This window comes from Trichogramma pretiosum, unplaced genomic scaffold (genome assembly GCF_000599845.2).
Source record: "Trichogramma pretiosum strain Unisexual culture from Peru unplaced genomic scaffold, Tpre_2.0 scaffold1, whole genome shotgun sequence".
In the NCBI taxonomy this organism is placed as follows: domain Eukaryota; kingdom Metazoa; phylum Arthropoda; class Insecta; order Hymenoptera; family Trichogrammatidae; genus Trichogramma; species Trichogramma pretiosum.
Window position 1 is genome coordinate 1056207 of NW_019641703.1, and position 24184 is coordinate 1080390.

Consider the following 24184-nt stretch of genomic DNA (forward strand, 5'->3'; position numbering starts at 1 on the left):
ATTACAATAAAGACACAAACGTCAAAAAGTAACGCGCGAGTGTATACATACAATTCAGTGCATCATGTCGGCGAGAAAGCTGCTGTCACTGGTGTTCATCAGGAAGCAGCAGGAAATACTGCTGGGCCTGAAGAAGCGCGGATTCGGCCAGGGCAAGTGGAACGGCTTCGGCGGCAAAGTCGAGCCCAACGAGACGATACTCCAGGGAGCGATACGGTGAGTTTCGATTTCATTCATCATTATCATTACATTTTTAACAATGATGAAAATGAACGCGGTGATCGTGACCTTCGCCGCGAGAGAGACTTTGTACATAGCAGGCACATAATCGCTCTCGGGTACTTTACGCGAACGCAATCGTCGCGCGAAAGATTACGTAATTTTGCCAATGCAAAGACGACGACGACGACTGCATATTTGTGCATTTGTAAGGTGTTAATAAACGGACTTCTTTTTTTCTCTCTCGCGCGCGCGAGCGATAAACTGCATTATATGAAAATCTCACACGTATAAGTACGTGTTTCCTTGATCTTATCTACCGGCATCTCTCTTGCATTGCGTGTCTCATTATCGCGTCGATAATCGTCACCTATATAATGCTGTTGACTCTTAATCGTTCAAATAGCTCTGCTGTGGTGCACGCGCTGTAACATGCACTCTTAAAAGATCAACGGAAAAATCGTTGCGAGATACCAATTAGGCACAAAAAGTTGGAAAAACTACGAAATAAAATAATGTACAAGCGTCGCGACAAACAGTTTCGATAACGCGCGCGCGTGCATAAATGCCATCGATATCCGACATACTTTCTCGCGCTGCTGCTGCACCGCACACAGCTTATTATGTACTATACGCGCCGATTATTATTGAATGCCCGGATTTACTGCTATTCGCGTGCGTGTATCGCGCTACTGCGGTTCGGAATGCAAAATGTGTAATTGGCTGCGAGCTATGCCGCGTGGGGGCCCCAGACAACAATGGAAATATGCGCGCGGACTATAACTCGGCCGCGTGCGAGCGAGCGCGCGTCCGATAATAACCGATTAAAAATGCATATAAGCTTCCCTTCTTTTGTGCGCGCGTTCCGTTGTTAAACTCTCTTTTTTTTTTTGCACGAATATCAGCGAGGTGAAGGAGGAATGCGGCCTGAACGCGATGGACCTGCGCAAGATCGGCCTGCTGGAGTTCGAGTTCGAGGGCGATCCCACGGCTCTAGAGGTGCACGTCTTCGAGACTTACAAATTCAACGGCGACGTCGTCGAGTCCGATGGTGAGTCACATTATATCTTTTTTATGTTTAGAATCGCACGAATGAGAATTCAAAAAAAATCTTACTGAAATTTTTTACAGAGATGCGGCCACAGTGGTTTGACCTGAAGCACATACCCTACGAGAAGATGTGGCCCGACGACGAGATCTGGTTCCCGTACATGCTGCGCGACGAGCCGTTCAAGGGCTACTTCCTGTATCGCGGCATCGACCTCATCGTCAAGCACAGGCTCGAGAGGCTCGATCTCACGATCAAAGATACGTCGAAGGGTTGATAAACCCCAAAAGCAGAAGCAAAAAGCCAACCAAGGTTGGCAATGGTGGTGGTGTTAGGACGACGATGATTATTTTTTTTATTCTTCTTTCCTTGGATTCAAACTTTTATAATCGTGTGCTCTGATTTTGTATAAAGCTTGAGCTTTTTTTCTCAACCCCTCTTAACGATTCTCAAAATGAGTGTGAACGAGAGTATTGAACTAGATTTAATTGTTTATTGTTTTTTTAGTATTATCATTATTATCATGAAAAAAATAAATGAATGTTACGAGCCGCAGTGCTCGCGAGCTGTTTTCCATTGATGAAACACAAGTTACCATTCCATTCAATGGTTTATTCTAAAGTATAAGTATGTTACATGTAAAAAAAATATCGATTGAACGTGAGTTTTTTTTGTAAGGAGAAATCGATCGAGCTTAACTCAAAATGTGATTTAATAAAACTGATTATTATTGAGTTACACAATGATTATTTTCAACGAGTATTACATTACAATATCACCAATTCCTTTTTGCAGGTTTTTCTATTATACATCGTACAAACTTTACGCGTTGAAGCTTAATAAAAATATTTTACTCGAGATCGAGACGGAGAAAGAGAAATAGAGAGAAAGACGGAGAAATGTGGCGCATTTAGGAAAAAAACTGCGCGCGCGCAATCCATACTTCGGATATTATACTCCGTTTACGTAGAGAGAGGAATGTAATCCGAAGCGTCTAAAAAAATACTTCCACTCGATACCTAATATACTCTATCGTTAAAAACTATTTTCTTCTTCTTCTCTGGCGACCGCGCGTCGTGCCGTGTGTGTGTATTAGAATGCAAAAACGAGAATAACCTGTACTCTCATCGCGTACGTCTAAAATCTCAATATCTAATAGCGTTTCGATACTTTCATTATCTATTAGGTGAAAACGAATCGATTCGTTCGAAAGTCGAGTAGTAATATCTGCAAAACTAGTGCTAGTTTCCCTTTGATCTATGTACAATTCTCGTTTTTTTTTTTTTAAATTTCTCATATAGTTACAGTAACCGTACAACCATGAATAAGCGTGAGTTTGTGATCTTACGGACGCACAGCAGATTATTATTATGTACAAAAAGGATAAAAACGCCGATCGCGAGGAGGAGGGAATCGCTGCAGTTCGATGCACAATTGCGCGCGAGGCATTATGTGTTTTATTTATAATTGCGGGTGAAATCTACGCGGCCGACCAGTTCTCCGATCGCCACAGAAGCGCGTACATGTTGTGGGTCATGTCCTCGGCCTCCAAGCTGTCGATCGGATAATCCGTGTAGCGGGAGATCAAGCTTCTGTAGCCCTGGCCGACTGTGGTCATGATGAGCTTCTTGCGATCGGCCGATTTAAACGACAATATCTGTAATGAAAATATAAAATGTCACGAGCTGGTCGAGAAAAACAAAAAAAAAAAAAGAAAACTCGAGTACCAAAAAATGATCACTCACCTGTGAAACCTTGCCCTCGAACGGCCTGAACACGGTGATGGGCCTCAGGGAGTCGCACTCGGCCACGACGATGCAGCCCCAGGTGGTGCCGATGTAGAGCAGATTGGCGTAGGACTCGAGCGCCGTCACCTGGCACTTCTCCGACGTGAGATTCTCCTCGATCGAGATGGACTTGAGGCTCTCGGAGCAGGGCACGAGCTTGGACATGTCGAGCTTGTTGACGATCTGCTTGCTCTCGAGGTCCCACTGATAGACGATGCAGCCCGGATAGGTGTAGCTCAGTACCGAGTTCTCGGCGCTCGTCAAGTACGTGGCGAAGAGATTTTTGCTGGCCGTCTCGCCGCTCACGTGCGCCAACTCCTGTTTCGTCGAAAAAATATTTATGAGCGTGTTTGTTTTTTTACCTTCGATATATTGATCCGATTGAACGAAAAAAAGAAATGTGCGTACCGTCGTGTCGATGAGAGTACTGTCCTTGAGCGTGTAGACGGATATTTGGCCGAAGCTGCGGCCGGCCCAGAGCTCGAGGACGCGTCGGCGCCTCGGCACCACGGCCAGCGAGTACGTCTTGACGTTGCTGCCCGACGAGTCGACCAGGTCGATTTTGCGCGTCTGCGTGAAGCTGTTGGCCACGAGCAGCACCTTGCCGCTGTGCAGCGCCACCGCGAAGTGCTTCAGCTGCTCCAGGTAGACCAGCGCGACGATTTTCGATTCCTGCGACAGAAATTGTTTCCATTCATAATAGACGTGCGTACGGATATTGAAACAAAAATATCCTGTGCATCAATGCGTTATATTAATTTTATGATTTACGAGGCTTGCTGCAGATATTTTGTAGTGTTTAGAAGATTTTTCAATATCTGAAGTATTGTTTTAAAAAATGAAAGAGCCGTTACGCGCTTTGGTCGGGAGCTACATCAAGCAAATATGCCACAAATTTTCGTTTCTAAAGTTAAATTGCACGGATTTCATAAAATAAAAATGCTTAAATTAATTTTAACTTAAAATTTTTGAAATAATTTTTACTGTTGGTTATTAAATTTCCATTTTTGGTTAATAAAATTAAATCGTAGATATTCGATGTTCATTCATGATTTATTCAATTTAAATAAACAGTTGTTTTTCATTATTGTACAAAAACTTTAATGTTGAATAATATGTATATAATTTCTCATTTATTATTATTTATTATTTTCATTCTTTTACACATTATTTTCACTGACATGGTATAAGGTAAAATAATGGCTTGCCGATATCAGTGTCATTATCTTCATTCGTATTCTTGTAGACGTTTATGAACACGAAATCCATAAGAATATTAAAAAATTGCAATTATGCAATAATCTAGATTTGCTCTTAGAGCCAAATACCGTTTAAAATATCTAATTTTAGCTCGACCCCGCCAAGCATATGTTTAACAAATCTTCGCTTTTTAGCTTATAAATAACTTTTACTTCAAAAAAAAACTCCAATGCGCAACGTTGGAGAAATCCTCTCGATAGTACCTCGCACAGATGCTCAATGCACCCTTGCTTAGGCTTAGGAGGTATATAACAGCAGTTACGAAACTTTGGTAGGAACTTTATGTATTCCACAGAAGTAAGTATTTTCTGTGCCTTTTCAGGCGGCAGTCGAATAAAGTCGTAGAGGGACAGACTCGGATTCATCATCAATTTTTTCGCTTTACTCGCAAATTTCTCGTCGTCGTACCAACATTTTTCAAGATCCACAGATTTCTCGAACACTCTGTGCCTAACGAATAAGTTCATGATCGTCGAAGCATCGCTTCGATCCAGCTTGTATCCTCTTTTTTCAAGATACTCGACGACTGCCAGAGCACCAACAGCTATAACTATTTTTGAACTTTCATACAACCAATCATCTGTAGGATTAGATCTCTCGCCAAAATAACTTGCAGTTGGGAAAATGAAATTAGACAAATTGGCACCACGATCCAAAAGCACATCGACGGTATTCGGCACGAGACTCGCTACGGCCCATTGAAGAGGTGTTCGGCCCAATTTATCCACGGCATCGACCTTCACCAACTGATGATTTTTGTCGCTAATCTCGAAGAACAACTTCGTCAACTCATCGTTCGTAAATTGGCCCGTCTGGCAAATAATGTGCAAGGGTGTCGATCCATACCTATTGGCCAAATTCGGGTCGGCGCCTTTTTGCAGCAGCAAACTCGTCACCTCCTTTCGGCCCCAGGCCAGAGCCAAGTGCAGCGGTGGATCAATGGATTCTTGAGGATAATAATTTGGATCCAGTCCAAATTCGAGGAATTTCTCGACGACGTCTTTACAGTCAGCCATGCAGGCCGCATGAAAATGTGTGAGTCCATACTCGTCGGTGTAGTTCACGTCGAATCTGTCGTATATTTTAAAGAGATCCTGAGTGACCATCATCATTTCACAAGCGTTTTTGCGTCTAACTGCATGATGCACTGCAGTAGTACGATATGGCGATGGCTTGCCGTCTTTACCTAGGATCGGCTTGTCCTTATAGCCGGTGCTTGCCACGAACCCGATGCTCAGTCCTGCTCGAAAATTAAGTGCATCATGGTTTTTGTCTTTTGCGAACTCGGTGAGAAGTTGATCAATTTCCCTTGACCGAAATATAACACGAAGATTCGGGAGTTTTCCCTCCCAATCTCTGCAAATTTCAAAGATATCATCGAGGAATTCTTGCCTGTCTATTTCATCCTCCCAATCGGCCTTTTTTCGTAATATCTTTAACTTTTTCAACCACACCCTGCCGAGTTCGGAATCAGTACAGTCGGTGCTACTTTCATCGGGCAGATCGTCGGAACTCGACATCGCTTTATTCCTATGCCACACGTAGGCTGCCGTTGTATAATATACTATTTTCGCGAGAATCACTTGCCACGGTCGACACGATTCTACATATGTTTACTCTGCGTAGCGTGTACTGAATTGAACGGTATACGGCATGAAACTGGCACACATGAGCCGTTCGCACTTGGCACACACTCAAGATGAATTGAGCCGAGCGCCGTGAGTAATACTTTAAACGTATATTCCATAACGCAAAGCAAAGTGAGAAGTTTTGACACGAACTATCGACCGATTCTTGATACCATTTCGGCTATGCTTCACAGGAAAATATTTTATTCGTATAGGGCGATGCAGACCAAACGTTGATAATCAACGTTTCGTCGACTTAAATTCAACCTCGTCCTTTGCAGATCAATTATCAACGCGGAAAAACTGTACTCTATGCATGAAGATTTGGCACAATTAAAAACGCGATATAAACAGGCCGTAATACGAATTTAAGATGCATGTTTGAGAAAGACAAGTTACCGCAACAGAAATGGAACTTCGGGCTCGAGGTCTTTTCCCGATTAGAATGAATATCATCCCTGGATTTTTTCTGTGCGTCTGCAAATTATAATTACTCGTATCATTAAACGATCGAGTACACCGTATTGATGACTCTTATAAAAAATTAGTTACTTCAAATATTTACGAGCTCGCGTGAGTATAGAAGGAAATTATCACACAAATAACTAGAAATCAACGAAAATTTATTCGAAATTCAATGTTTATTTCAATTTATTTATATCCATTACATGAAACGTATACAAAATTAAATTACACCAGAAATTAAAAAATACTGAAAATGTTTTGCACCATCAGGAGCTTTGGTCTGTAGCTGCCAAGCACATGTTATATAAATCTTTGTTCCTCAGCTTCTTCAAGATCGTGTCACAGCAGAGATCCGGCAGTCGAAAGGGCGTCAGCACCAAAAAAAACTCCTGTTGCCAGCGCCGTAAAAATCTTCTAATTAGTTTGTCGAACAGATGCGCAAAACAAATCCGATAAGTCCATGTAGGAGGTAAATAATAAATATCTTGGTAATTTTGGCACGCGAACATACTCGTGAGTTGTTTCACCGCCTTTTCAGGTTGTAACTGGATCAGGTCGTAAAGAGACTGACCTGAACCTATTATTTTATCTTTTGCTTCCATCTTGAGCTCCTTATCATCATACCTTTCAATTGGATGATCTAACCAGCCGTACTCAACGAATAAAGTCATGATCGTTAAGGCGTTGCTCCGATTCAGTTCATATCCTCTTTTCTCCAAAGACTCAATAACGGCCATAGCGCCAGATGCTAGTCTCAGTTGAACGACAAGCGTAATTTCCATGAACTGCTGTTTGCGCAATTCCTGTGTGAAGAAACTCTTAGTTGGGAAAACAAAACATTTCAAATCGGCACCATGATCCAAGAGAAGTTCAACAATATTCGACGCAAGGCTTGCTACGGCCAATTGAAGCGGTGTCCGACCCAACCTGTCCACGGCGTCTACTTGCACGAGCTTCTTTTTCTTACCACAAATATCAAAAAAAATCGTCGCTAAGCAAGAGCCATCGTACCAATACTTGCAAATAATATGCAGAGGTGTGAATCCGTCGTTGTTGGCCAAATTTGGATTGGCGCCATTTCTCAGCAGAGATGTGATCAAGTACACGTGGCCAGCTTTCAGAGCCAAGTGCAATGGAGAATTACCCATTTCGTCCTGGACGTCGACTTGCAACGGCTGATGTTTTTCTTCGCTGAATTTGAACAACATCTTTGCTAAATCAAACTTACGGTTGTCTCTCTGGCAAATTAAGTGCAGCGGAGTCGATCCCGCTGCATTGGCTAAATTCGGGTTCGCGCCGTGTTTCAGCAGCAACGCGGCCACCCGCTTGTGGCTGCCGTCGAGAGCCAAATGCAGCGGCGAATCGATCGACTTTGGCACGAGAAGATTGGGATCAACCTGGCCGAGTTCGAGGAACTTCTGGACCACGTCCTCGCAGCCAAACTGACAGGCTATGTGGAAATGCGACAGTCCGTACTCGTCGGTATAGTTTACGTCGAATCTGTCGTATATTTTAAAAAGGTCTCGAACATTGGTTTGACGGCAGGGGAGCCTGCGTCTAGCTGCGTGATGAATTGGTGTGTTGCGATACTGCGATGGCATGCTGTTTTCATCAAGTCCATCCTTGTAACCGGTGCGAACCACGAACGTGATGAATTTTCCAACTTCTATTAAATGTATTATTTGATGTGAATCCTGATCTCTTTTCTTGTAAGATAGAGAATCCAAAAGAAGACGGTCAATTTCTTCGGGCCGAAAAATGTCTCGAAGATCAGGAAGTCGGTCCACCCAATCGCTGATCAAGGGGATGACTTGCCTTATAAACTCGTACCTGTCTTCATCGATTTCCCAATGAATTTTTTTTCGTAGGCTCTTCAGTTTTTCCAAGTTCGAGAGTTTCTTAGAGTGATTTGCGTCTTCGTTAATGGAATCGGGCTGGTCTTCGCCTTCGTCATGGACCCACGCAACGGATTCGTCGTCGGACATTTTATTATGCACTGCACGCACAACACACAATGGCTTACAATTAACAAAGTTGTTTCTTAGAGTGAATAATTGGCTGCTGATGATGAGATTTTTCTTTGTTCGCACTATGGAGCCTTGAGGTACACGTTCGAGTAACCTGCACGAACACGCAAATGTGCGAAGAGGCAGTAATTCACGTTGCTGCGTGCAAGACGATACAGTGACTACTGGCTGGTAGAGAGCGCGAGCCGCGAACACTGTAGTCGGCGGCACTCGGCAGTCTATGTTAGCGCCGGCCAATCACAGAGCGCGAAAGTAATTCCTATACGATTATACCGCCCGCTCACTCCTCGTAGCTTAGTTGCGGAAGAACCGAAGTCGAATATTATCTTCATAAAAACACTTATTGTATCTTTTTTGACAAATAACAAGCAAAAGTGTCGATTCATGCGTGTAAAGACAAATTAGGTCGGCGATGCTTTTCAGCAGCATTCGAATATTCTCGTTACAACCATAAGCCAGAGACAAGTGAATCGGAGAATCAACTGATTTTTAAGGGAGAGAATTGGGATCATGACCAGTATTGAGAAATTTCCCGACAAAATCGTGACAGTCAAAGTCACAGTCAAAGATGGTGTAATCTTAGACTTCTCGTATTGTTACAAAGATAAAAAAATAAGATTCGCATATTTGGATACTCATTTCATTCATTGGCAAACTATAAAACTTGAATTACGTGAATTTTATAAAATAAAAACGCCCAAAGTCCCTTGATCGGTAGTTAAAATAAATTGAGATTAACATTTTTGAATTAATATTTATTCTTGATTATTAAATTTTCATTTAAAACTCATAAAATCAAATTGTGGATGTTTATTCATAATTTATTTAATTTACTAACAGTTGCTATTTGTTCATTTTTTACGTTGTTTATTATAATTTTTCATCACATATTTTCACTGACATAGTATAACGTAATGATGGCTTGCCATCGTGATGTCATTACCGTCAGGGTCATTATTATAGACGTTTATGAACACAAAGTCGATGAGCACATTAAAGATCGTCATCATTATTGTATTTTTTCATTAGTGAACAATGGAAATGTCCAATTTTGACCTGAGCCCGCCAAGCACATGTTTAACATATCTTCATTCTTGAGATTCAAGACAAACTCCATTGTCCAGCGCTGCAAAAATCCTCTCGATAGTATCTCGCATAGGTACTCAATACACCACTGCTTCTGCTCACGGAGGAAAAAACTGCATTTACGAAACTCTTTTACGAACTTCATGTAATCCATACAAGTGAGTAATGTTTGTGCTCTTTCAGGCGGCAGCCGAATAAAGTCGTGGAGCGACAGACTCGGATTCATCATCAATTTTTTCGCTTCACTCGCAAATTTCTCGTCGTCATACCAACATTTTTCGAGATCCACAGATTTCTCGAACACTTCATGCCTAGCGAATAATTTCATAATCATCAGGGCGTCGCTTCGATCTAGCTTGTATCCTCTTTTTTCGAGGCACTCTACAACGGCCAGAGCACCAGCAGTTATAACCATTTTCCAATCTTCATAAAAAATGTCATGTTCAGGGTTGGACCTCACGCCGAAGTAACTTGCCGTTGGAAAAATGAAATTAGACATATTGGCACCACGATCCAAAAGCACATTGACGGTATTCGGCGCAAGACTCGCTACGGCCCATTGAAGAGGTGTTCGGCCCAACTTATCCAGGGCATCGATCTTCACGAGCTGATGTTTTTCGTCGCTTATCTCGAACAACATCTTCGTCAACTCATCGTCCATAAATTGGCCCGTCTGGCAAACGATGTGCAGAGGTGTCGATCCATACCTATTGACCAAATTTGGGTCGGCGCCTGTTTCCAGCAGCAAACGCGTCACCTCCTTGCGGCCCCAGGTCAAAGCCAAGTGTAGCGGTGGATCGATTGATTCTTGTGGGTAATAATTGGAATCCAGTCCAAATTCGAGGAATTTCTCGACGACGTCTTTACAGCCAGCCATGCAGGCCGCATGAAAATGTGTAAGTCCATACTCGTCGGTGTAGTTCACGTCGAATCTATCGTATATTTCAAAGAGATCCGCAGCGATGGTCTTTACTTCGCAGGCGTTTTTGCGTCTAACCGCATGATGCACTGCAGTAGTACGATATGGCGATGGCTTGCCGTATTTACATAGGTCCGGTTTGTCCTTGTAGCCTGTACGAGCCACGAATCCGATGCCTACTTTTCCGCGAAAATTAAGCGATGAAGAATTTTTTTCAGTCGCAAACACGATCAGAAGTTTATTCATTTCCTTCGGCTGAAAAACATCATGGAGATTCGGAAGTTGTCCCTCCCAATTTCTGAATATGTCAGAGATTCCATCGCCATATTGTTGGTACGTCAATTTGACGTCATGATGTTCGTTTCCTCGAAATCTCTTCAAATTTTCCAAGTTGATTCTGCCGAGTTCGGGATCAGTATAGTCGACGCTTCCATCGCTTTCGTCGTTTTCGTCGCTTTCGACGTGGAAACTTTTAACAGATTCATCTTCGGAACTCGACATCATTAGTACACACTCACGCACAATAAACACTCTTTAATAATTTCTTCAAGATATTAATTTATTTCCGTAAATACTGCTTTCTTCAGTTGATACGATCTTCGTCCGTTATTTTGTTGCGTCGTAATGCGTGGTTATACGTGAACTGAACGACTCACGGCGTGGAACTGCCGAATGCAATAGGCTGCCGTTCTCTTTAATCACACTTCCAAGACATCTCTGCTTTTTGTTCGAGTTTCGACCGAGCGACCTTCAAAAATATGAAAGTACAGCAAACAGCGCGAGCGGCGAGAATAACGAAGCTTCTCACATAGACGCGTTATCGTTGCAAAGGTTATAGTAGGTTGCGCTGGCATTAGCCAGCCAACGGTTTTTCGAATTCCGGCCAATCGTACAGCGCGTGGAAAACCTTGCTTCACTCCTTTTTTGCGGGAATTTCAATAGCGACGAACATCGCTAAAATTTCAAATCTTATATTAATAAAGTCGATGCCTAGTTCGGCTCGAAAATTTAGTAAATAATTATCTTCGTTTTTTGCGAAATTGGTTACAAGTTGATCCATTTTTTGTATCCACTAAAACCCTATGAAAATTGGGAAATTGCTCGTTTCAATCTCAAAATATAAAAAAGATTTCATCACGAAATTCCGGTCAGTATATTTTAAACTCCCAATTGACCTTTCCTCATAATCTCTTTTAACTTTTCTAACTTTTCCAAGTTAATATGGCCGCGTCGCTTCAATTCTTATTTTAGACAAGAAAACTTGAGCACATCGGATTCGTTGCCGGAACTCAATCTCGTTTTTATAACTTGGTAAGATTCAACATTTTGAAATAGCCCCCGTGGACGAGGTCTACGAATTTTTCTGAAATTATAATGTTATAGTACATGGAAAAATAGTCTTATAGCAAGGATTCTAGACTCAGATATCGCCCATACCTTTCAGAATCTGTAGGGACGTCTATTTTCTATTTTTACCATTTTGAAGCTGTATTTTATTTTAAAAATCGGAAAAAATTCATGGAGATACATTTTAAAAATCCGGACAACCTTAAATTTTTTCAGTAAGTATATGGTCAAATCTCAAAATGAAATTCCGTTTCGTTAACAAAAAAAGGTGAAATTTTTTTTTTGCGTGCCTAGCGGCCCTGACCCCCGCAAATTGTTCATAGGACCTGCAGAAGTGAAAAAAAACGCGTGAACATAAAATTTTAAAATAGTTAATTTTTTTTGGGGCACTTTTTTGTTTTAGACGCCGAAAAGTCATCTTTTCACGCAAATACGACTTATTACTCGATTTCCAAGTCGTTGAAAAAGTATCAAAACTCATCTGAAAAATTTAACTGACTACTGTATTCGATAGGAAATTTTCTCAGCTTTCCGATGGTACTATTCAATTTTCCGAAATATCCATTTTTCACCGCGAAAATCGCCATCAAACTTGGAGGGCTAAATATGTCGAAAAATTCAGTACGGAAAAAGTGAAATTTTTGGATAATTGTTGATTTTTCCTTGTGAAAATGAAATTTTTCGGAAAATCGCACTGCGCCATGAGAAAGCTGAGGAAATTTCCTATCGAAAGCATATCTTTATTTATTTTTTGAGCCGAATTACAATCCTATGCAAACGTATTTTGACTCCCCTGTTCTCCGTTTTCAGTTTTCAGAGCGGTCTTGAGGTTTTTAGCGTTACACGACTCACTACAATCGAAATTCGCTCGTAATTAGACTCAAAAAATAAATAAAGATATGCTTTCGATAGGAAATTTCCTCAACTTTCTCATGGCGCAGTGCGATTTTCCGAAAAATTTCATTTTCACAAGGAAAATCAACAATTATCCAAAAATTTTACTTTTTCCGTACTGAATTTTTCGACATATTTAGCCCTCTAAGTTTGATGGCGATTTTCGCGGTGAAAAATGGATATTTCGGAAAATCGAATAGTACCATCGGAAAGCTGAGAAAATTTCCTATCGAATACAGTAGTCAGTTAAATTTTTCAGATGAGTTTTGATACTTTTTCAACGACTTGGAAATCGAGTAATAAGTCGTATTTGCGTGAAAAGATGACTTTTCGGCGTCTAAAACAAAAAAGTGCCCCAAAAAAAATTAACTATTTTAAAATTTCATGTTCACGCGTTTTTTTTCACTTCTGGAGGTCCTATGAACAATTTGCGGGGGTCAGGGCCGCTAGGCACGCAAAAAAAAATTTCTCCTTTTTTTGTTAACGAAACGGAATTTTATTTTGAGATTTGACCATATATGTAATCATTTGAAGATTTGAAGGTTTGTCAGACAATTACTCATTAAACGATTAAGACACCGTTAAGTTCACTTTTATAATAATAGTTGCTTTGAATATTCATGAGCCAGCGCGGGTATAAAAGACCATTATAACACAAAAAACTGAGTAAACTTATTTTGGTTCAAATTCTTTTTTCAATTTATTTGTTTTAAATGACATGCGGCAAAAATTAAAAAACATTACAAGTATAGTCTATAGCTGCCAAGCAAATATTACATAAATCTTCGTTCTTTAGCTTCTGGAAGATCATTTCACAGCAAAGAATCGGTAGCTTGTTGCACGTCAGCTTCAAGAAAAACTCCAATGCCCAGTGTTGAACGAATCTTCTCGATAGTACCTCGCACAAGTACTCAATACATCCTTGCTTAGGCTTATAGGGTGTTAAGTAGCTTTTTCGAAACTTTTGTAAGAACTGCAGGTATTTCATGCAAGTAAGCAGTTTCTGTGCCTTTTCAGGTGGCAGCTGAATAAAGTCGTGGAGCGACAGACTTGGATTCATCATCAATTTTTTCGCTTCACTCGCAAATTTTTCGTCGTCGTACCAACATTTTTCAAGGTCCACAGATTTCTCGAAAACTTCGTGCCTAGCGAATAATTTCATAATCGTCAGGGCGTCGCTTCCATCTAGCTTGTATCCTCTTTTTTCGAGGCACTCTACAACGGCCAGAGCACCAGCAGCTATAACCATTTTAGAATCTTCATTAAAAATGTCACATTCAGGGTTGGACCTTTCGCCGAAGTAACTTGCAGTTGGAAAAATGAAATTAGACAAATTGGCACCACGATCCAAAAGCACATTGACGGTATTCGGCGCAAGACTCGCTACGGCCCATTGAAGAGGTGTTCGGCCCAACTTATCCAGGGCATCGACCTTCACGAGCTGATGTTTTTCGTCGCTTATCTCGAACAACATCTTCGTCAACTCATCGTCCATAAATTGGCCCGTCTGGCAAATAATGTTCAGAGGCGTCGATCCATACCTATTGGCCAAATTCGGGTCGGCGCCTTTTTGCAGCAGCAAACGCGTCACCTCCTTTCGGCCCCAGGTCAAAGCCAAGTGTAGCGGTGGATCAATTGATTCTTGTGGGTAATAATTTGGATCCAGTCCAAATTCGAGGAATTTCTTGACCACATATTCACAGTTGGCTATGCAGGCTGCATGAAAATGTGTGAGCCCATACTCGTCGGTGTAGTTCACGTCGAATCTGTTAAATATTTTAAAGAGATCCTCAGCGAGGAGTTGCATTCTATAGGCACCTTTGCGTCTAACCGCATGATGCACTGCAGTAGTACGACGTTGCGATGGCTTGCCGTTTTTGCGTAAATCCGGTTTGTCCTTATAGCCGGTGCGAGCCACGAAGTCGATGCTCAGTTCTCCTCGGAAATTAAGCGAAAAATTATTCTTTTCAGTCGAAAACTCGATCAGAAGTTTATCCATTTCCTTCGGCTCAAAAACATCATGGAGATTCGGAAGTTGTCCCTCCCAATCTCTGAACATGCTAAAGATTTTATCTTGATATTTTTGAGACATCACTTTAATCTCGCAATTGTTTTTTCCTCGTAATTTCTTCAAATTTTCTAAGTTAATTCGGCCGAGTTCGGGATCAGTGTAGTCGATGCTTCCGTCGCTTTCGTTGTTTTCGACGTGGTAACTTCTATCGGATTCATCTTCGGAACTCGACATCGTTTTTATACACTCACGCACAATAAATACAGTATTTTATGATTCAAGATATTCGTTTATTTCGTGTGAATCACTTGTTGCAGTTGATACGATCTTCGTCTGTTATGTTGCGGCGTCGTAGCCTGTACCGAGCCGAGCTGCACCATAAAACTGACGAATACAAGAGCCGGCCGTTCTCTTATCTCACTCGCTCGCGACTCTCGACTTCTCTGCTTGTCGTTTAACCAAGTGACCTGCACAAACACGCACATCACACAATGCGAGAGTAGAGACTATCAAAGCGGCCGTCGTTTTAGCGAACGTAGTAGGTTGCGCTAGCAGAAGTTAGCGAAAAGTTTTTCGAACGCCGGCCAATCGCACAGCATGCGAAAGGCTCTGCCTCGCTCGTTTTTTCGCGGGAATTCAAATAGCGACGCGTAACGCGCGATAAGGTCAAATCTTATAATCGGTCGAGCTGACTTTATTTTTACACATTAAATGTTTAATAAATGTATAGCTATGTTATATCATACCTTGTTAACGTCGGTCTCGAGGCGAAAATTGCCGACGCAGCCGAAGTTGGTGCTCAGATAGATGTGCAGCTGGCCGGAATTGTCGCCGATCCAGATGTAGCCGTCGACGCAGCACATGGCGTACGGCACGACGGGCGTGTTCATGCGCACGTGCTGCAGCCACAGCCGGTCCGTGCCGAGGAGCATGTCGACCTCGCCGTTGTTGTGCCCGAGCCAGATCTCGTTGGCGCTGCTCGAGTCGTCCAGCTGGCGGCACATCCTCGTGATCGCGGTCACGTGGGTGCGCTCCGTCAGCAGCGTGGCGTCCACCAGGTGCGTGAACTCGGGCGCCGAGGCGATCGACACTATCTGACTGGCCGTGGGCCGATCCTTGGGGTTCTGCGCCCAGCAGATGACCATCAGGTCGAGGGCGTAGCACGGGTGCTGGGTGTCGCTGTAGGTGAGCGGCGGTCGGCCGCCCTCCAGGATGCACTCCTTCACGGCCTCGTGTCCCTCGAACGGCTGGCGCAGCGTCACGAGCTCGTACACGAACATGCCGAAGCTGAACGAGTCCACCTTCTCCGTGTACTCCTCCTCGCCGTTGTAGCGTATGATCTCGGGCGCCATGAAGCCCTCGGTGCCGCCGAAGCCCTTGGCCCCGGACGGCAGCGAGAGCCGCGAGATGCCGTAGTCGGCGACCTTCACGTGGACGGGCCGATGCTGCTGATGCTGATAGTCGTAGACGGACTCCTGGAACGGGGCCGGCATCTGCCAGACGAGCACGTTCTCCGACTTGAGGTCGCGATAGATGACGTGCTGCTGGTGCAGATACTCGATGGCCTTGGCCACCTGCAGAATGATGGCCTGCAGCGTGAACGGATCGAGCTTGGCGCCCGAGCGTCGATAGTTCTTGAGGACGTTGTTGAGGGCACCCTCGGGCGCCAGATCGAGCACCAGGGCCAGCGGACTGATGACTATGCCGATCAACGGCACGATGTTCGGATGCTTGAGGGTCAGCAGTATGTTGAGCTCCTGGCGGGCCGTGCAGTAGGCCTTGCAGGCGTACTGCAGCGGGTCGCGGTCCCACTTGCTCTGGGCCGCTTTGTAGGCGAGCACGGCCGATTGGCGGGAGTTCGGGCCCGGCGGCACGGGCTGCAGCATCTTCATGGCCACGTCGACTCGCTGCAGTCGGCCGGGCAGTCGACAGGTGCCCTTGAACACGAAGCCGAAGGCGCCGCGGCCGAGCATCTTGCCACGCTTGACGTCGTCCGACCGGATGAGGTGGCGCGCGCCCAGATCCATGAACACGATGTCGGGCGCCACCAGCGACAGTGGCACGTCCGAGTGACGCGGACACGCGATCGGCTTGCCGCTGTACGCCGCCAGGATGCACTCCTCGACCATCCAGGAGTAGACGAGGCTGGGCTCGCGCTGAGGCGGCCGCGGACTCTGCGCCGGCTGGGGATAGGCTCGATGGAGCTCGGGGTGGCCCTCGAGCGAGGGCATGCGACTGGAGGCCGAGCTGTCGTGGCCCACTCCGCTGTCGCCCGCGTCCGACTTGTAGCTGTCCTGGCTCTGGCGCTCGCGGCTCTGCTGCGCGTAGTACCTGCTCGGCCGGTCGAGATCGGCCTCGCTCGATTGCTCGGACGACTGATCGTTGCAGCAGCTGGCGCCGCTGTCGCACTGATGATGCTGGTGCTGCTGATAGTTCTGCTGCTGCTGCTGCTCGATCTCGAGCAGCTCCGTGTTGTCGATGAGGCAGCGCGGACAGGGCACCATCCGCGTGACCAGCAGCTTGCCCTCGGACGTGTGCACGAACCTCGTGCCGAGGGTCGGATACCAGTCCTCCAGCAGTATGTCGATGTGATCGACGATCAGCGCCAGCAGCTGTGGTATGCTCTCGGGTTGGGGTTCTACCACAATCGCCTGATAACCGATGGGCTCGTCGTCGTCGTCCTCTTCGTCTCCTTCTTGCCGCGGTATCGGCTGCTTGATCACTAGCGTGTCGCACGGAAAGTAGATCTCGAGTATGGCCGAGCCGGCCATGTCGAGATTGCACCAGACGCCGTCCTGCTTGAGCTTGAACCTGTGCTGCCTGTAGTCGTGCGGACGATTGCGCAGCTGATAGTTGACCTCCTTGAGTCGGAGCAGACTGATGCCGGCGTAGCGCAGCTCGATGCCCGTCTGCCAGAGCGACCACTCGGCGGGCTGCTCGATGAGCGAGGCATAGAGCTTGTCGTCGACAAAGTCCTTGAACGGCGCCAGGAACGTCATGACGATCTCGACGATCGTGTCGTCGGCGAGGATGCGCGTCATCAGGCGCGACCAGAAGCCGCTCGGGAAGTACGACATCAGGAGGAGCCGAGTGATCGAGCAGTCCGCCTGGGGCCTCGAGGTCAGCACGCTCTCGCCACCGCCGTTCGACTGATTATTGTAACTGATCATGGGCGAGTTCTGGCTGTTCTGGCTCATCATCTTGGAGCGCATGTGCCAGCCCCGAGACTTGACCGGTATCCTGATGCTCACGTTGCTGCGCAGCAGCTCCTCCTCCGTGGGCAGCAGCGACGGTATCAGCAGCGTCCTGTAGTCCCAGGTCAGCGCCACCTCGAACTTGTTCAGCAGACTGACGATGTAGCCGTGCGTGTCGGAGCTCGCCACCGTCGACGACTTGAACACGTGCTGTATGTCGTCGAGCTTCATCACCCCCGAACGGGCGAACGGATTGATCTCGCGTATGGTGACGACGTGGGCCAGCATGTCGCACAGCCACTGGGGATCGAGGAAATACAGGTCCTTGAGCGTGGCGTCGTCGTAGTGCAGTATCACGCCGTTCTCGTGCAGGAACAGCGTGGCCTGGTGCAACTCCGCGGGGTCGCGAAACGAGCGCTGCATCCGAGCCAACTCTTGGCCCACCGCGGCGTAGTACTGCTCGGCTCGCAGCACCGGATCGGCGCCCCGGGCTCTCCTCTCCTGAGCCAGCTGCAGCACCACGTCCTCCAGGGCCAGATAGCTCGCCGGCACTCGTTGCTCGAGCAGCAGCTCCTTCGAGCCGGGCGAACGCAGACTGAACACCACGTCGTAGATGAGATTGCAGAGCATCTTGATGTTGTGTCGGGTCTTGCAGCTGATCTCGATGGTCTCCATGACGCGCGGCAGGCCGCACTTCTCCGCGTCCACGACGTTGATGAACTTGTCGCGTATGTACTGCTGCAGCGCCTCGCTCTGCTCGTAGCCCAGATCGTAGTGCGTGCCCACTATGATCACCGGGGAGTTGGGCGCTCGACTCTGTATGTTGACCAGCCACTGGAATATCTCGTTGACGCCCTTGAAGCCGTCGCAGATGCGCCAGAGCACGAGATAGAGGCTGCGTTTGGACAGGAAATACTGATGGGTGACGTAGTACTCGTGCTGACCACCGAAATCCCAGGTGCGAAAGTACACGGGCCCGTGGGCCGAGTGGCCGCGCACCTTCTTCTCGTACTGCCAGTCGCCGATGTCCACGCCCACTGTGGAGATCGTCGTGCCTCGGGCCGTCTTGGAATTGATGTTCTTGTTGCCCATGCGTTTGGCCCAGTGATCGTGGCCCGACCCGGAGCTACCGCCGCGTTTCCTCGCCGACGACGGCACGTCGCCCTCCTGGCGCAGCTGCTCCAGCAGACTGGTCTTGCCGATACCCTGGATTCCCACGATCATGAGCTTCATGCGCGCGTACGGCTTGGCGTCCTCGAGCACGGACTTGAGATAGCCGATCACGTCCATGGTCTTGTACTTCTTCGACTCGATCATGGACTTGAGCGGCTCCTGCAGACGGCAGCCCTGCGTGTTGAGGTTCCAGAGGCGCGACAGCAGGCCCATCTGGGCGGGCAGCTCGACGATGTCCGGATTGCCGCTCACGTTCAGCACCGATAGATTATTAAGCTCGTAGATGTTGGCCGGTATCTCCTGCAAGAGAGGGACAAAAAATCGGTGTGTGAAACGATCTCGAATCGTCATTATTATCATTGGGTGTGTTACCTTGAGTTGATTGTTGCTGACATCGAGCATGCTGACGTTGGGAAAGAGCAGGTACATCTTGGACGAGTGGCTGGATCGCGAGTCCTTGTCAGACTCGTCGTCGATCGGGCAGGGCGTTTCGCCGTCGTCGAGCGACGTCAGCTGTATTCGGGCCAGCGCGTTATTGGCCAATACCAAAGTTCGTAGATTTTCGAGCCTGAGGTGACGTCTGTGCGTGCAAACGGACATTAGCACTATATCCCTGAGCGACGAGCTGGTGCTCGGCCGATTGACGGCCGATGCCGCCGCGGCGGTAGTCGGTGAATGAGGACCAGCCCCGATGCCACCGCTGTTGTTGACGCTATTGGGATTGCTGCTGCTGCTGCTGTTGCTCGTTGCCGCCGGTGCGGGTGGCGAGTAGCAAGCCGTGTTGGCGCGCTCCATGTCGTCGAGGCCGTCGACGATCTGCGGCAGCGACGGCCAGCAGCTTATCTGATTGTTGGACAGATCGAGCTGCTTCAAGCTGGCCGGATACGAGGTGATGTGGCTCATCGATCGCAGCGAGTTGTAGGCCATATTGAGGCGCACCAGGCTGACGGCGAGACAGGGCAGCGCGACCGGCACCTGGGTGAACAGATTGTGCGCGAGATTGAGCGAGGCCAGCTGAGACCTGCTGCTGGCCTGCTGCTCCTGCTCGTCCTGCACCTTCTCCAGCACCTGCACCGACTTGTTCCAGACGAAGGGACGCTCCATCTCGACGTCGCGGGCGTTGGCGATCTTTGAAAAATAGGAATCGAACTCCATGCTCTCGCTCTTGTACAAAATCGGCGGCTGTATGGGCAGCTGCTGCTCCTTTGTGAGGCTTCGATTGCTCGGCGAGCTCGTCATCGTCGTCGCGTCGTGCTGATGGTACTGATTCTGATAGTAAGCGCCCTTGCCGCGTCCGCCCGCCGTGGCGTTCTGATAGATCTGGCTGGGCAGATCGCGCAGCAGATTGAAGCTCGCGTTGAGCTCCTTCAGCTTCGGAGCGCGCCATAGATTGTCGGGCAGGCACTGCAGCTTGTTGTTCGACACGTCCATGATCTCCAGTGCGGGCATTCGCATGAGAAAGTCGGGCAGCTGCTCCAGACGATTATCCTGCAGATAGATCTCCTCGAGCACTGGGCAGAGCTTGTCCTTGGCGTTCCTCGGCTCGGCTTTCAGCACCTCGATCTTGTTCTGGGCGAGATTCAGGGTGCGCAGACTCGGCAGGAAGAACACGGCGTCGGGCACACTGGTGATGGAGTTCTGCGATATGTCGATCCTCGTGATGGCCAGCAGGGCAGCTTCGCCGCTCTTGGCGGCGCTGAGCTTCTTGTTGACGTGCAGCACAGCGTCCATCAGCCACTGGGTCCTGATCTGCGACAGTCGGCAGCCCTGATCGTGCCAGTTGATCATGGTCGGGGTTGCGGGCAATAGGGTGGCGTACGTCGTCGCGGCGCCGAAGCTCGACAGCGCCGCAAAGTTCGAGGTCTGCGACTCCTGGGCCGCCTTCTTGTTGATCTTGTACTCGGCGTCCGGGTGGGCCTTGGTGGCCAGCAGCTTGGCGGTGAGCTGCTCGTCGCCGTTGCGCACGGCGATCCGCAGGGCCGAGCAGTCCGCGTCCTGGGCGCCGTGACGCAGCAGCAGCTCGGCTATCTTGACGTCGCGATTCTCGCAGGCTATCGCCAGAGCCGTCGTCGAGTGTGGCGCGCAGTTGCTGTTGCTGGTTCCGCTGCTACTGTCCGGCGTCGTCGTCGTCGTCGTTGTCGTCGTAGCCGTTGGTGTCGCCGAGCTCTCTGCCGAGTCGGCCGGACGGATCGGTAAATTGGGATTTGCCCCGGCTTGCAGCAGGGCCGCCACGACGTCGGTGTGCCTGGCTTTGACCGCGGCGTGCAGGGCAGTTTCCGCGTTATTGTTGCAGTACATGTCTAAATGCAGCGGGCAGAGTAAATTTTCCTCCTTCTTCTCGGCTCGGCCCATGAAGTTGAGCGTCGACATGAGCCTCTGTATGCCGCTGGATATGCGTCGCTTCGACGCCGGCAGTTGTTGCTGCTGCTGCTGCGAATCCTCGTTGACGTTGCGCGTCTTCACCTTGTAGCTCAGCAGCAGCTCGATGATTTTTATATTACCCAGAGCGCTGGATATGTAGAGGATGTTTTGCTCCGTGACGTCCTGAGTATTGATGTCGAACGGCATCTCGTACTCGATCTCGCCACTAGGATCTTTGTACCTGCGAATTTAGTTAGGGATTGTAACTTTTTGTTTATGATTAATGAAATTTTTGAATATTTCTGTAATTATCTCACCTTTGATACATATTGGGTGGATATTCAAATTTTAACAAAAGCTCCATAACTGCGTAATGCCCATTTATAGCGGCTGCGTGAATGGGTAACCACCTCTCAACGGTCAGAGATTGCACTTGTTTAGGAAACTGTCTGAGTAGCATCTCAACGATATCCAATTTACCATTGTAACACGCTATGTACAGCGGACAATATCTGGTGACAGGATGTATCGTACAATTTGCACCGTTATCTAATAACAATTTCACCATATCACGTTGACCAGTTTCACTGGCTATGAACAAAAGAGTGTTAGCACCGTTGGGTGCCATGTTAAGAATGTATTCTAGATCGGGTAGAGTCTGGCCTTGAATAATTGCCCTAGCTGCACCACAGTCTGCTTGCATACACGCTATTCGTAAGGCTGCATGGGTATCCATACGCATTTGTTCGTACCTAATTTCAAATTGACAAAAAAGTAATGTTTTATGTACTTACATAAAAATAGTTAAATTATTTTCCCATTTTCCCATTTACCTTTCAGCAGCAAATTTGAGGATTTGACAGCACTTGACATTTTCATTTAATTCACAGATTTTTACAGCTGTCAAACCATTACTATCAGTGACTAGTAAATTAGAACTATATTCTAGTAGTTTTTCAATATTTTTTGCATGTCCATGCTCGGCACAGATATGCAGAGGTAGGCGATACTGGCCTCTTGGTCCACAGGGTAAGGAAGCATTAGCACCAGCCTGCAGAAGAACTTCCAGACATCGTGAATTTTCTGTGATCGCAGCCGCATGTAGTGCTGTGCGACCCCACGAATCTTGGCTATCGATATAAGCTGCATGTTCTCCTCGCAGCAGATCTTCCAATAGTTCTGCGTTATCCCATAAAGCTGCTTGATGCAGAAGACGACCTGGGAAGTCTTCATCCACTGGCGTATAGTCCTCCATATTTCAGGAGGCTGAAACGAAATTAATTGTTTAATGAAGCAAACTTAGCAACCCAAGAGTAATAGTACTGAAATAACAAGCTTAAAAGATTTACATTTGTTCAATAATGTTCTCAAATTTCTTTAGTAGACACTTTTATTAGACAGGTTGTAAAATGATAGTTTACTACTAAGAGATCATAATATCTTTTATAATCAATGACATGCTTGTATTACTATTATAATACTTTAATCTATTTAGAAATGTTTAGTATCGTATTACAAAGAAGCTAAAATTACCATAAAAATCTTTACAGTTCTAAACACTTTAACTCACCTTATATCATGTTACTTGAGATCACAAATCTTTTTTATCATCACATTTTTAAAATTTGATTATCACCACCAAAATGCAGTCAGGCCTAAATTTAAGCTAGCGTCATTTTTTTGAGTATCCATTATAAATCTGAAAAATAAATAGTTTCTTGTTATTTTAGATGCGGGGTAGGCTATATCAAATCCATACTAAGCCACGCTTCATATTGGATCATGCAATAAAGTTTTACTTCACAGCAACATTTGTATATAAAAACTTATATGACTGCACTGGACATTATATAAGGAAGATCAAAGAAGCATGAGTGGTCGAGACAAGTTTGACAATTTGCAGGTATGAATCAATGAATTATATAAAAGTTAGTTTCCGTTTTCAAATGTTAATGCTAATTTTACTCAATTCTAATGCTAATACGACATTTGAAATCAGTTATGAAACATCACTGGAATAGAATTAAAAAATTTTCTCATTCATTCATTTTTATTGCTCAAGTGTAAACCACTTTTGACTCAGTCATTTACTCAATCATCATAGCTTAATAAATAAGCTCGACGAATAAGATATGAAAGTAGGTATTCAAGTAAAATTATTTATCTAATCGAAAAATCAATAAAATAAATAAATGATAACTCTTCGTTCGAGATAATATCAATTTATTGTGACGTACTTGAGATTAGCATTAACCTCCACCATTTTCATAAATTTTTTGATGCAAATTTATTGCAGGTACTTTTTAGCAGGCGATTGGTTTACAAAAAAGAACATAAACAATAACAACAACAACTAACAAGTAGCAGCTATACATAACGTGCGTCGTATAGCTGTCATAGTTAAAATTGGAATAAGCGCTAGCAGACGTTAATCGCACAATGACACTGTGATACACTTAGGCACGTTTCACTGAACTATATACGTATGTTCTTCGTTTTTTTAAATAAGATTTAACGAAATTCAATTTGCAGGAGCCTAATGCAAACGATTTTCGCCTGCAAAAATTCATTTACCTTCATGCAAAATTCATAAACTGATATATCCGCGAAATCGCGGTTGCGAATAATATGGCATACTACACGCTCAAGCGTGTGCAGCAATTTGTGCACTCAATGAGCCGTGAAAAAGAATGTGCGACGTTATAAACTTTTACTGATGCACGTACGGCTTTTGCGCGCTTATACGATTATATTATTTTGCCGAG

The 24184-nt window shown here is 46.0% G+C and overlaps 3 protein-coding genes across 5 annotated transcripts; 1 reads left to right on the forward strand and 2 right to left on the reverse strand.

The window, feature by feature from the left end:
- The first annotated feature begins 51 nt into the window (after positions 1–51).
- Positions 52–2013, forward strand: LOC106656576 (7,8-dihydro-8-oxoguanine triphosphatase-like). The gene is made up of 3 exons (XM_014377633.2): positions 52–216; positions 1125–1270; positions 1351–2013. Exons 1-3 carry the CDS (start codon positions 65–67, stop codon positions 1542–1544), a joined length of 492 nt encoding a protein of 163 aa, XP_014233119.1. The 5' UTR covers positions 52–64; the 3' UTR covers positions 1545–2013.
- LOC106656548 (leucine-rich repeat serine/threonine-protein kinase 1) lies at positions 1975–24176 on the reverse strand. Of its 3 annotated transcripts, none has more exons than XM_014377589.2 (9): positions 23994–24176; positions 22990–23118; positions 22253–22685; positions 21737–22171; positions 19431–21660; positions 15438–19358; positions 3463–3726; positions 3013–3372; positions 1975–2924 (listed from the first exon to the last, which is right to left on the reverse strand). In XM_014377589.2, the coding sequence occupies exons 3-9, from the start codon at positions 22672–22674 to the stop codon at positions 2748–2750; spliced, it is 7809 nt and encodes a 2602-aa protein (XP_014233075.1). In that variant the 5' UTR covers positions 22675–22685; positions 22990–23118; positions 23994–24176; the 3' UTR covers positions 1975–2747. The 3 variants fall into 3 exon arrangements, with proteins under 3 accessions (XP_014233075.1, XP_023318590.1, XP_014233083.1); XM_023462822.1 differs by lacking the exon at positions 23994–24176 and adding an exon at positions 23657–23743; XM_014377597.1 differs by lacking the exon at positions 23994–24176 and adding an exon at positions 23179–23245.
- LOC106656560 lies at positions 4189–5989 on the reverse strand. The gene is made up of 2 exons (XM_014377609.2): positions 5161–5989; positions 4189–5076 (listed from the first exon to the last, which is right to left on the reverse strand). Exons 1-2 carry the CDS (start codon positions 5832–5834, stop codon positions 4401–4403), a joined length of 1350 nt encoding a protein of 449 aa, XP_014233095.1. The 5' UTR covers positions 5835–5989; the 3' UTR covers positions 4189–4400.
- Positions 24177–24184: the final 8 nt, after the last annotated feature.

What these genes read in the sequence shown, in the direction of transcription:
- LOC106656576 (XM_014377633.2), top strand. Translation starts at nt 65, where the DNA reads ATGTCGGCGAGAAAGCTGCTGTCACTGGTGTTCATCAGGAAGCAGCAG. An exon ending in ATACTCCAGGGAGCGATACG is followed by an intron (nt 217 to 1,124) that starts GTGAGTTTCGAT and finishes CACGAATATCAG; the next exon opens with CGAGGTGAAGGAGGAATGCG. An exon ending in CGACGTCGTCGAGTCCGATG is followed by an intron (nt 1,271 to 1,350) that starts GTGAGTCACATT and finishes AATTTTTTACAG; the next exon opens with AGATGCGGCCACAGTGGTTT.
- LOC106656560 (XM_014377609.2), bottom strand. Translation starts at nt 5,834, where the DNA reads ATGTCGAGTTCCGACGATCTGCCCGATGAAAGTAGCACCGACTGTACT. An exon ending in GACCCGAATTTGGCCAATAG is followed by an intron (nt 5,077 to 5,160) that starts GTATGGATCGAC and finishes CTTCGAGATTAG; the next exon opens with CGACAAAAATCATCAGTTGG.
- LOC106656548 (XM_014377589.2), bottom strand. Translation starts at nt 22,674, where the DNA reads ATGGAGGACTATACGCCAGTGGATGAAGACTTCCCAGGTCGTCTTCTG. An exon ending in CTCAAATTTGCTGCTGAAAG is followed by an intron (nt 22,172 to 22,252) that starts GTAAATGGGAAA and finishes ATTTGAAATTAG; the next exon opens with GTACGAACAAATGCGTATGG. An exon ending in TCGAGGGCAAGGTTTCACAG is followed by an intron (nt 2,925 to 3,012) that starts GTGAGTGATCAT and finishes TTTTCATTACAG; the next exon opens with ATATTGTCGTTTAAATCGGC.